Source organism: Solanum stenotomum, unplaced genomic scaffold, assembly GCF_019186545.1.
Source record: "Solanum stenotomum isolate F172 unplaced genomic scaffold, ASM1918654v1 scaffold30548, whole genome shotgun sequence".
NCBI classification, from domain to species: Eukaryota; Viridiplantae; Streptophyta; class Magnoliopsida; order Solanales; family Solanaceae; genus Solanum; species Solanum stenotomum.
In genome coordinates, this window is record NW_026031028.1 from 33,245 (window position 1) to 46,657 (window position 13,413).

At 36.1% G+C, this 13,413-nt stretch overlaps 1 protein-coding gene and 1 long non-coding RNA gene across 2 annotated transcripts; both read right to left on the reverse strand.

Moving 5' to 3' along the window:
* Positions 1-7,021: 7,021 nt before the first annotated feature.
* Positions 7,022-10,190, reverse strand: LOC125851910 (putative late blight resistance protein homolog R1B-16). Its single transcript, XM_049531654.1, has 2 exons — positions 10,105-10,190; positions 7,022-10,073 (listed from the first exon to the last, which is right to left on the reverse strand). Exon 2 carries the CDS (start codon positions 9,983-9,985, stop codon positions 7,253-7,255), a length of 2,733 nt encoding a protein of 910 aa, XP_049387611.1. The 5' UTR covers positions 9,986-10,073; positions 10,105-10,190; the 3' UTR covers positions 7,022-7,252.
* Positions 10,191-12,628: 2,438 nt separating this feature from the next.
* Positions 12,629-13,332, reverse strand: LOC125851913 (uncharacterized). Its single transcript, XR_007444945.1, has 2 exons — positions 13,135-13,332; positions 12,629-13,002 (listed from the first exon to the last, which is right to left on the reverse strand). It is a non-coding gene; the product is annotated as an uncharacterized LOC125851913 (long non-coding RNA).
* Positions 13,333-13,413: the final 81 nt, after the last annotated feature.

Sequence of the window (13,413 nt, forward strand, 5' to 3'; positions counted from 1 at the left end):
ATATGTGTTAAGTCATTATGTTTAGCTACTACTTTCGCAACTCTTTGCCGTGTCCAAAATATTTATTGTCAATCTGTCAAAAGTTATTACATATGAAACACCCTAAGGGGTGTTGGCTACATCAGCAAAATAATCCCAGTATAATATAATCAATGTTTGATTAGCCGCACAATAAAAATGATCTCCGCCATAACTAATGAAACACTAAGAACATAATTACCTTAGAATTTACCACATTCAGTCATGTCAGAGAATTTGCAAAAGGTGTACAAGTATCTACAGAATGAATGATCTTACAATTTTTGTACAGAAAGTATCAGATACAATTCATAGATTTTCAAAGAAATACATACCTGAATTGGCACCACCGATGTGTAGCCTAATCGATCATTTTCTTTTGAACAACTATCTGTTCTGCTACGTGTTTGACGTCTGATTCTTGAAGGAGTCAACTGTGAACCTTCATTCCACATGAGGCTAACAGCTAATTAGTCAACTTCATCAACCAGTTCAAGCAATCTACTACATGCCCCTAATTTAGCTTTAGCAACTCTCTTTGAGTAATCTGTAACTATGTTGCTTTGTCATCTTCAATCTACTACAGAAGTTAAAATCAAATGACCAAGGCTGGCATAGTTCGCAAACATGCAGTTCTTCCTAGGGAACCTTTGCTCTAGCAGTTACAAGTTTCTAGTCATCAACTGACCAATTGCATACAGACAAATCAATTGTGCCTATCCTTTTAGAATCATTGCAAAATTGAGCCCCAAAGTAACGTATTAGACGATGTTGTTACGTGTAAGGAGAGGCCTCCTATACCACTGTAAACATGGCTATATGTTGGAACTGAACAAATAGAATTAATATGCACAACAGGGGAACATTAATGCATAAACCACTGCCTCCATTGATCTATGCAAACAAAACATGCTATTGAAGATAATGTGGACAGAGGCGTGCCTTGATTCCATTAGTTAGTTTTCAGCTTCATTAGTTAGTTAAGTATAACTAATTCTGTTAGATTGACAGGTGTACATTTCTGATTGGTTGTAAAGGTAGTTAGGAAATTAGCTGAACTATATATATCGATGTACAGTGCACATGCTCCATAAGCATGATCAATGAATAAGATCATCTCTTTCGTTTCTCCTTATTTCTCCTAAATCAGTTCTCTCCATTCATAGATGTAAATTGAGATTTTGTCATGGTATCAGAGCCACGAATCATTGATTGATTCATCTTTAATTGTGAACGATCTTCTTCTGCAAGTTATCTGAGTTTTTTTTTGTGATCTGTTTTTGGGAATTATGGTGAGCACTGACACGATTGTAGATGTCGAGAAGAACCGCAATCATCCCCTGTATCTCCTGCAATCTGACACTCCAGGATCTTCATTAACAACTATCCAGCTTACAGGCGTAGAGAATTACTCGTTATGGAGTCGATCGATGCTCCTAACTCTCCGAGCCAAAAGTAAAGCAGGTTTTGTTTTTGGTACCTGTAAGAAGAGTGATTACAGCACTGCTTTGGAAGAACAATGGGAAAAGTGTAATGCATTCGTGCTATCATGGATTTTGAACTCTGTTTCGAAGGAGTTAATGAGTGGAATCATCTATGCAACTGATGCTGCTACTGTATGGGCTGATTTGAAGGAGAGATTCGACAAGGTCGATGGATCGCGAGGTTACCAGCTACATCGTGAGATTTGTACTATCACACAAGGTACATCTTCTGTTTCTGCTTATTTCACACGATTGAGGTTACTTTGGGATGAATTGGATGCTTTGGTCGCACCTCCTTCTTGTGGTTGTGATAAATCAATGGTCTATGCTAGTCACTTGCAGTACATGAAGTTGTTTGCATTTCTCATGGGGCTAAATGAGTCTTACAATCAGGCACGTAGTCAAATCCTTATGATGATTCCCTTACCTTCTATAAACAAGGCTTATTCAATGATTATTTCTGATGAAAGCCAACGAATGACTGCTGGTTCATACCATAGAGGTGTTTTAGAACCACCTATTGCATTGTATGCTAGTAAAAATCATCATAGGCAGTTTGTTGGCAATGATCCTTACTCAGGAGGACAGTTTGTTGGCAATAATGCTTACTCAGGAGGACAGATTGTTGGCAATAATCCTTACTCATGAGGAGATATAGGTGCATCTACCTCTACTGCATTATATGCAGGAAGAGGCCATCAACAATCCTCATATAAGCCAAAAAGGGATTATACCTTGCAGTGTGAAGTTTGCAAGTTGAAAGGTCATACCAAGGAGACATGTTATCGAGTGGTTGACTATCCACCAGACTATAAATTCAAGAAGAAATTTGGAGCACAACCTGAAAGGTCTGGCAATCAGGGAAATAGAATGGCAAATGTGAATGCTGTTGAAGATGATTCACTTGGTTCAGCCTCTCCCACATTCACTCAGGAACAGTATGGTCAAATTCTCAGGTTATTGAACAAAGAACACACTGATGCTCCTGTTGTCAATCAAGCAGGTATGGGTTATTCTTTTTCTAATAGCATTAAGCTTAAAAATTGGGTGATAGATTCTGGAGCAACAAAGCACACTACAACCTCATTAGATGATATATTTGATATAGTCTCTTTAGAACAAGGAGGTCAGAACTATGTACAATTACCTAATGGAGGTACTGCCTTAATATCCCACACTGGTAGTTATAAGTAGAGTACTGGTGATGTCTTAACTAATGTCCTAGTAGTCCCTGATTTCAAGTATGATTTGCTATCAGTCTCTCAGTTAACTAGGCAATTACACTGCAAGATTTTTCCCTGGGTTTTGTGTCTTTCAAGACCTGTTAACTGGGAAGGTCAAGGGGATTGATAAAGAGACAGGAGGCCTTTATTACTTGTTGAACCATGGTGCTGAAAGAACTAATCAAGTTGCTGGAAAATTGATGCACATCAAAGTCACCAAGAATGATAGCATGTTATGGCACAGAAGACTTGGTCACCCTTCTTCTACTATTTTAAAGAAATTTGTTCCAACTGTAAATAATCACATTGATGATTGTTTTGTATGTCCTTTAGCAAAACAAACAAGGTTGCCTTTTCCTTTGTCACTTACCAGATGTACCTTTATATTTGACTTGATACATATTGATGTTTGGGGACCATTTAGAGTACAAACTCATGCTGGTTTCAGATATTTCCTAACTGTGGTTGATGATTGTTCCAAAATTACATGGTTATACTTGCTTAGACTGAAATCTGATGCTGTCACAATTCTGAGATCCTTTTTTAATATGGTTAAAACTCAGTTCAATTGTGGTGTGAAGAGTGTTAGATCAGATAATGGTGGTGAGTTCTTTAGCACTGAATGTAAAGATTTGTTTGATTCTTTAGGAATTGTCCATCAAAGCAGTTGTCCACACACTCCACAACAAAATGGAGTGGTGGAAAGGAAACATAGGCACATCTTAGAGGTTGCAAGGGCTATCAGATTTCAATGAGGTTTACCCATTAGATTTTGGGGAGAATGTGTCATAGCAGCTGTTTATTTAATTAACAGACTGCCTACTCCCACATTGAAGGGTCGGTCACCTTATGAAGTTTTTTACAAAAGAAAGCCTAAACTAGATCATCTCAGAACTATTGGATGCTTATGTTTTGCTACCACACTTGTCAGAAAAGATAAGTTTTCACCTAGAGCTAATGTTTGTGTGCTGATGGGGTATTCTCTTACTCAAAAAGGTTATATTCTTTTTGACATTTCTGATAAGAAATTACTGGTTAGTAGAGATGTAGTGTTCAAAGAATCAGTTTTCCCTTTTAAAGAACATGATGGTTTAGATGGTTCAGTTCCCTTGTTTCCAAACCTCACTCAGTCGTCAGAGTTTGATTCAGCTCAAATGGAGCTTCATGAACCTGAAGAGGCTCCACTTACAGAAGAAGATATTGTCCCTGATGTGCCAGCCTCAATGGATACTGATGATGGTACTAATGAACACACAATCCTACCTCCTGATCTACGAAGGTCCAGTAGAGCAGTTATCAAACCAGCCTGGCATCATGATTATGTTACTACAAAAAAGGGTCATAACCCTCATTCATTATCCAACTATGTGTCTTACCAGACTATATCTCCTACATACAAAGCTTGTTTAAGTCATTTCTCAGCTGTCACTGAACCTAAGTCCTATGAAGAGGCGCTACTAGATGATAAGTGGAAAGATGCAATGCAACAAGAATTACAGGCTCTCAAGGAAAATGGTACTTGGAACCTGGTACCTTGTCCACAAGGGAAACCTGTGATAGGATGCAAATGGGTTTTTAAGATCAAACATAAGGTTGATGGCACTGTTGAAAGGTACAAAGCTAGACTAGTGGCTAAAGGGTATAATCAGACTGCTGGGATAGACTATCAGGAGACATTCTCTCCAGTAGTGAAGATGGTAACCGTCAGAACTGTCATTGCATTAGCTGCTGCAGAGAGTTGGTATGTGTATCAAATGGATGTTTACAATGCCTTTTTACAAGGAGACCTTACAGAGGAAGTGTTCATGGAACTGCCTAAAGGCTTGCAGGTGGCAGGAACTACACCTATGGTATGTAAGCTTGTGAAGTCTCTTTATGGACTTAAACAAGCTTTCAGACAATGGAATTCTAAACTTACTGAAGCTTTGCTGAAGTCTGGATACAATCAAAGCCATTTGGATTATTCTTTATTCACAAAAAGGCAGGGTACCAGTTTAGTCATTATATTGGTCTATGTTGATGACCTTCTTATTACTGGGAACAATGCTACTCTTATTCAGGCCACTAAGGATGTCCTGCATAAATGGTTTAAAAATCAAGGATTTGGGAGAGTTGAAATTCTTCTTGGGGATAGAATTTAGCAGATCTACAAAGGGAATCCTAATGAGCCAAAGGAAGTATGCTTTAGAACTTCTAGTTGAGGTTGGCATCACTGCAGGAAAGCCAGCAATTACTCCACTAGAATGCAATATGAAACTCACTACAGCTTCTGAAGGAACGTGTGGTGAGGAGGAGTTATATCATGATGTTTCCCACTATCAAAGGTTGATTGGGAAGTTACTATACTTGACAATAACTAGACCTGATATTGCCTACACAGTGCAAACTTTGAGTCAGTTTCTACAAAGGACAAAAGTTCAACACTGGCAGGCTGCTCTCAGAGTTCTTAGATACCTTAAAAATCAACCAGGCTTGGGGATATTGATGTCTTCACAGAAGAATATGAAGTTGACTGGTTTTTGTGATTCAGATTGGGCAGCATGCCCAAACACAAGGAGATCAGTTACTGGCTACTTGTTAAAATTGGGAGATTCTCTTATCTCTTGGAAGTCCAAGAAACAACCTACAGTTTCAAGGAGCTCTGCAGAAGCAGAATATAGAAGCCTAGCTTGTCTAACAGCTGAAATTGTGTGGGTGACAAACTTGTTTAAAGAGTTAGGCATTAAAGTTGAAGAACCAGTAGCTGTATTTTGTGATAATAAAGCAGCCATTCAGATTGCTGCAAATCCTGTGTTCCACGAACGAACTAAGCACATTGAAATTCAACAAGGGTTGATTAGCACTATCTATATTCCCACAGGAGACCAACTGGCAGACATACTGACAAAGGCTTTGGGGAAGTTGCAACATGATTTTTTACTATCCCAACTAGGTGTTTTGAATGTCTTCACCACACCTAGCTTGAGGAGGAGTATTGAAGATAATGTGGACAGAGGCGTGACTTGATTCCATTAGTTAGTTTTTCAGCTTCATTAGTTAGTTAAGTATAACTAATTCTGTTAGATTGACAGGTGTACATTTCTGATTGGTTGCAAAGGTAGTTAGGAAATTAGTTGAACTATATATATCGATGTACAGTGCACATGCTCCATAAGCATGATCAATGAATAAGATCATCTCTTTCGTTTCTCCCTATTTCTCCTAAATCAGTTCTCTCCATTCATAGATGTAAATTGAGATTTTGTCATACATGCGCGAGATACAATAATATAAGCGTTGATACATTTATCTGATGCGCGAGATACAATAATATAAGAGTTGATACATTTATCTGATGCGCGAGATACAATAATATAAGCGCTGATACACTAATTGCGCGAAAATGAGGGATTTCTGTAATTATAAACTTTTAAGAGACAAATTGTAATTTTACCTTTAAAGTATGTGATTTCTGTAATTTGCCCTTCTTTTTTTCTATTTTTTTCCCTCTAAATAATCCCAACATTTGCAGAAGCTTAAACTTGCATCGCTTCGTTGTGTCCAATCTAACCTGTCACTCGGATAGGGTGGTAAGGTTTTTAAGCCCATTTAAAAAGTTGAGGTTCATAGGCCCATCACAAATCAAAAGATGAGGCCCAACTAATTTGGGTGTCAATAAGGTATATTGACCAATACCAGAAATATTTGTTGGCACCACTAATGATATTGTCATTTGATCAAACACCCATCGAGTGTGATACTTTAGAGTTCGAGTGGAACGTTTTTATTGGTCGATGCTATGTTTTTGAGCTTAGACCCGCACAAATTTGTCATTCGAATAAATTGTCTTTGAACATTCCTTGGTGCTATACACCCTATTAGGTCCAAACCTTTCCAGCTAAAGAAAACCAATTCCTCTCGAATTCGTCTCACCAAATCTTCCACCATTTCAAGATCATTGCACTTATTTGTAGAATCCACAAGAAATCTCTGGAAAACACTAAGTTTTTCTGAAAGAAACTTACAATGTTCATATTTATCAAGATTCAGATAAGGGTTAGGACTAAATATCTGATCAAGGGTCTCTAAGCAAACAGTCACAGCAGCAAAGGCCATTCAACTAGGGGCAGAGCTACAATAGAGGTTACGGTTCTGCCCAACTCAGTAACTTTGATCTAAATCTTGTATTCGTCTTAAATTGAACCTAGTAACTTAAAAAAACTAGAATCCCGAACCCATAAGATTCAAATTCTGACTCCGCCCTACTCTTCAAGTATTGTTTTTGGGAACATTAAATAAGCTTTGACTATGTACAAGTAACATATTATACATCAGATTAGTCAAGTGCAAGAACAATATATAGATAAAAAAGAATCAATCTTTGACAACAGTAAGCATAATTAATAAGCTGATTAGTTGTCCTTGTTAGTCAGTTAGCTGAAGGATACAATTAGCGGGAAAGTTGGTCAAGTAACAGAATTAGTTAGATAATAGAATTGACTCAGATTTCACACTACAATTGCTTCTACCTAAATCTTCTTCTACTTTTCATCCTCTGTAGCAGTCAACTAAAGTCCAGCTCCCAAAACTTGGGACACTCCCTGCATTTTGGCTAACAAGATACCACTTTCTTCTCGCGCGTTTTTTAGTTTGTTGAACTCTAGTCCACTCCAATACACATTGTTCGAAAGAAAGATTGAGGTTGCCCATCTCCTGGATAGAAACAGTGAGGTTGTCATTCCCCATATTCTTCTGTTCCTCTTGTACTCTTTGAACAAACATTTCAACAATCACACAACACGAACGCACCTCAATGCATTGTAATGTATAAATGTTCTCTATTTCATGAGGCATATTCTCGATAGAGTAACAATGTTCTAGTACTAGATGTTCGAGGTTTGGAAAGTTTACTGAGCTAGCATCCCATACCACAAGCTCGAGAGAATCCAGTTTTAGGTACTTCAAGTTACTGAACACTTCTTCAGTCAGACTCCAAGTGCGTTGCTCAAATTCTACACACATCAGTTTAAGAATCTCAAGATTGGGTAAGATAGAAAGAGTGGTTGTAAATCCACGTGAGAGAGAACACCTCTGCAGAACCAACTTCTTGAGACTTGATGGGATAAAATCCATGCTTGACAACTTGTGGTCACAAAGCTTCAACTTTTCGAGCTGCTTCAAGTAGCGAAGATTACTGAGGTAATAGGATGATGATGGCTGACTGCTACTACATTCTCCGCGTCCATGTATTGCCAATTTCTTGAGATTGGGAACATTAACGATGACTTCTCTTGTACAACTAGCAATATCCATAAAGCTTATTGTTTGTAGATTTGTTAAAACCTTAGAAATCCCATTGAAGCCAGCCACGGGATTAGGTAAAAAACATCCTTTACCCAAACACACATGCCTTAAGTGTTCCATTTCCCATACAGTTTTAGGCAGATTCACACTTTGACTTGTATTCAAAATGAAGGTCTGTAAGTTCCACAGCCTTGAAATCAATTCAGGGCATTCGGGTTCATAAACTGCTAGCGCAAGATACCTTAAATGAACCAGCTGCAAAACTTGAGGTGGAAAACAATCAAAGGTAATATGTAGTATGTGCAATACTCTCAACAGTTTATATAGTAAAGGACCATACAACTGTGGAGTAAAACCCTTCAGAGCTCTCGAGTGATTGGAAAGGAGTAGAGTTCGGGAGAGGGGAAGCAATGGCTTCCAAGGAACTTCAATAAAGTCAGCACCAAGGTAATTGAGACGACGACCACAGTGCAAAGCATCATCTGTGTAAAAGAGTTCAGGGAAACAACAGAAATTCTCCTTTTGAGCCTCTCTCAAGCCTAAGTCTTGCAGAAGATCATGGACAGCACAACTTTTGATTCGACCATTGGATTTCCTCTCTTTGACAATAACGAGACTACGGTTCACAAGATCTTCCAAACATTCTTCTGCATACTTTTCCAAGTTCTTTACCTTTCTGTTAGTCAAAAAACCCTCAGCAATCCATAACCTTACCAATAGCTGGACACGAATCTCGGTCTGTTCTAGAAAACCACACATATAAATGAAGCAAGCTTTCAAGTGATGTGGCAAGTTTCTGTAACTCAAAGCAAGTATATCTAAGCATTTCTCGTGCTCATCGGTAACAATTGAACCAACAGTTTTTGCAAAAGTGTTCCAACATATCCTAGTCCTTTCTACCTTAGATAGCTGGCCAGCCATAACGAGAATCGTTAGAGGTAGTCCTTGGCATTGTTCTGCAATCTTCTTCCCAATATCCTCTAATTCCAGATGGTCATGTTTACTTCCGAACACCTTATGACGTAGAAGTTCCCAGCTTTCCTCCGAATCCAAGAATCTTAAGCAGTATGGAGGGCTATTGGATTTAGCATGTAATGCTACATTCATAAGTCGGGTAGTTAGTAATATTCGGCTTCCATTCTTGTCATCTGAGAAACACCTTTTTATACGATCCCAATTCTCTGTAGTCCACACATCATCCAAGACGATGAGATACCGATTAAACCTTAACCTTTTATACAACATTTCTGCCAATTGCTCACTATGTTTCTCATGAATCACATCTGTAAACTCAACAATATCATCAAGTAGACCAATCAACAATCCTTTCACTTGACGATCTTTCACCGTGACCCAAGCACAAATACTAAAGTGATATTTGATGAGGGGATCATCATAAACCATTCTAGCAAGGGTGCTTTTGCCTATACCACCCATACCAACAAGAGAGACAACCTCCAACTTAGACGAGAAAGAGCAAAGCCGGGTTTTTATTTCCAACACATCGTCGTCTAGGCCAACCACAATGTCTTGTACTACTGGACTTTTTTCTGCTGAATTATCAAGCAAATAGCACTCAGATTCATTAGTTTTTTTGTAACAAGACATTTGCTCATACATTTTCATCACTTCCAATTCAATCAAATCGATTTCGTCTACGATTTGGGACAAACATTCCTTGTTGCTATACACCCTATCATAACACTCTAATAGGTCCAAACCTTTCCAGCTAAATAAAACTAATTCCTCAACATAATCTTGTGCTCTATACGACACATCTCGAATCCGTCTCTCCAAATCTTCCACCGTTTCAAGATCATTGCACTTATTTGTAGAATCCACAAGAAATCTCTGGAAAACACTAAGTTTTTCTGAAAGAAACTTACAATGTTCATCTTTATCAAGATTCAGATAAGGGTTAGGACTAAATTTCTGATCAAGGGTCTCTAAACAGACAGTCACAGCAGCAAAGGCCATTCAACTAGGGGCAGAGCTACAATAGAGGTTACGGTTTAGCCCAACTCAGTAACTTTGATCCAAATCTTGAATTCGTCTTAAATTGAACCTAGTATCTTAAAAAAACTAGAATCCCAAACCCATAAGATTCAAATCTTGACTCCGCCCTACTCTTCAAGTATTGTTTTAGGGAACATTAAATAAGGGAATTTTGTCTTCTTTGACTATGTACNAAAAAGTTACTTTTTAAAAGTTACTTTTTTTAAGTCAATCCAAATGGGCTCTAATTTCCGTAGATAGTCCCATGGAAAATTACCTAGAATATCACTTATGTTTGTTTGAGGACTATAATATCATCCAACTTTGTCTATTTTTCTCAAAATATATTTGACACAAAAAAACATTATATCTCTCCTACTAGAATGCCATGTCACATTTTTTAATTCTTTAAATGACCGCTTGTTTAATGTATCTATAAGAGAACATTAATCCATTCTCTATGAAAATCTAGTTACTTCAATTTTATAGCGAAAATCTATACCCTATGTTTCATTTATGAATATTTGTTGTTATATCCATACAAAAATTAGGCTTACTGTCGAGGAAAAAATTAAACTAGTTCCTTGAAGCTAATGAAGAAGACAACAAATTTAGTAACAATTTTTTTACCACCACCTTATAAACAAATTTGATCATTAAAATATTATTTTTTAGCATAAACGCTTCAAAAAAATGTGTCATGATTTGCTATATTTCTTTTTACTGGGTAATATGAGTTGTCTAAATTTTTTTAAAAAAATTGTTAATAATAAAAAAGGAATAATGTGACATGGCATCCCATTAGGAGAGAGATAATATTTTTTTTTTGTCAAATATATTTTGAGGAAAAAATAGGTAAAGTTGGGTGATATTGTGGTCCTAAAACAAACACAAGTGATATTCCTAGGTAATTTCCCAAACATGGGTGATTATCTAGGGAAATTACTCGGGACAAGACACAAATAACCTAAATAAATTTAGGTGTGTCTCTGAAATTTATACAATCAGAAATCGAATTATACAGTTCTGAATTTATACAACCAGGAAATCGAAAAGTAAAATTTCACAAAATTATAATTACAAATTAAAAATAATCGAAACTCTAGCTATATTACGTAATATACTCTAGTTGTTTGCCATTTCGCATAATTTTTCCTTAAGTAATTGGGCCAAAAATATTTACCTTAATAGTGTATGTAACATAAATTCATTGTTGACTGAACCTACAGATAAAGGAAAAATCAAAGGATGGTCAAAGATTATCTTAGGCCCATGCTCTAATCTAATCAAACATTAATTTTTTTAAGAACTAGAGAAGATGACAAGCAACAAGAAATTAACATAAACATAAAAAGCTTATACTAGATTAATTTGATTATATTATATATAATAACCCTCACAACAATAATAATAAAATTAATATAATCTCGCAAGTAGGGGGTCTGGGGAGGATAAAGTGCACACAAATCTTACTTCTATCTTGAAAAGATAGATAATTTTTTTCTCGATAAAACGATTAAAAAGAGACAGTAACAACAAGTAGAAACACTAACAAGATCATATATTACAAACTTTTATAGGTTCATAGTCTAGAGACGAATGGCTATAACAATAATAGCAATAAAATATTGTTGCAATGACAAACTAGCTTGTTTAAGATTCTTATTTTCATCTTTGTATCGAAGGCTCTTGTCACATAAACGCACTTCATCGATCGATTTAGTCATAAAATTGACTACTTGTCCGTAATTTTTGTCCTTATAATAGCCGATCGCATTTTCTGTACATACCTCTACATATGCATAATACGACGAACAAAAACGGAATAGTTTTCTCATTTCCGTGCTTGTCGCGTTATCATAGAGAAACTCCAGCATAGTTGATGTTGATGTTATGAGGTCCGAAGTCATGTTGAACGCGATTGTGCCTAGGGTTTCAAGATCTGCAGTTTTGGAACGAGGGTCTGATCGTAAAAGTTTCTCACATAAAGAAGGAACGGGTGTCTTGATGCAAACATCGGTGACTAAATCTCCCTTCACAAGTGTAGATGTGAAGAGGATGGAGAAAAGAACATATGTAAAAAATGAGGTAGCCATTTAATTTCTTTTATTACTTTGCTCACAAAATTATAACCAAATGTTATAATGGAGCTACCCCTATTTATATAATTTGAGCTACCCCTATTTCTATAATGAATTTAAGACAAGCCTATCTTATACAAGTATACTTTTATGTTATAGCCTTCATGCTCTTGATCTGACGGTCCTCATTCTCCAATTAGTCATCTTTTTTGTAAAATATTTATTTTTTTATTGATAAATTCAATAAATATTCAATTAAGATTATCTTTAGTAAACTCATCAGTTATTGTACAATAAAATACAGTCAAACATAAAGTAAGAAAATCATTATTAGGCGCTGATAAATAATTCAATCTATATATTGTTATAATAACACTACAAATACATTACGATACAAAATAATACATTATATAGCGATAATAAATAACATTCGAAATATGTGGTTCAACTTTTAAATACCATTTTTAGGGGAGAAAAAGGTCATATGCTCAATAAACAAATAAAATAAAACGAGTATATAAAAACTTAAAAGGGGCACAGGAGAGAAGCCAATCGTGTTTCAACAACAACATACTCTATGAAATTACACAAGTTAGTTCTTAGGAGGATATTGTATACACACCGTTACTCCTATCTTATGAAATAGAGAAACTATTTTTGATAGACTCTCGACTAATCACACTGCTAATTCCAAAACTTAGAGAGTGAAGGCAATTAGAAGAGAAAATAACAAAGAAGACATTAAAATTGGCCTTTCATATTTGTAATTATTTGCTCCATTTTTTTTAGGTCCCTTTCTAAGAAGGTCTGGTCCACCATAAGCTCCTCTTCTTTGATGAACAATTTTATGAACATGTTTATCTTCATCCTTGTTGCTCTTTGTACTTGTTGAGTCAAGCATTAATGTATCATTTGCAACTACAAACAATTTCAAATAAAATATTTAAGTTATATACACTGTCAGTACGTATAATTGAACTTGTTACATAGTAGCTACGTTACGTATCATTTGTTCTAGATAGATGAAAATTGGAGACCAAAATTACTTACTCTTTTCCTTGTTTTCATTTTGCAAGATGAGTTCATTATTTGTGGATTTTGGGATGAAGGTGCAAGATGAGTATGGCAAAGTTTTCAAGAATATAATGAGGCAAAGCCATGAAACTAATACAAGAATTTTCATGGTGATTATTGTTGTGAAATTTGTTTTACCTAAGAGTTAGGGAAGTGTTTTAGGGCTATTTATAATAATTTGTATTCAATTGTACAAAGAATCTTTAAAGATTGGCAAAGAATATATCTAACGAACCAAAGCTGTGGTAGAGGTAA

What these genes read in the sequence shown, in the direction of transcription:
- LOC125851910 (XM_049531654.1), bottom strand. Translation starts at nt 9,985, where the DNA reads ATGGCCTTTGCTGCTGTGACTGTCTGTTTAGAGACCCTTGATCAGAAA.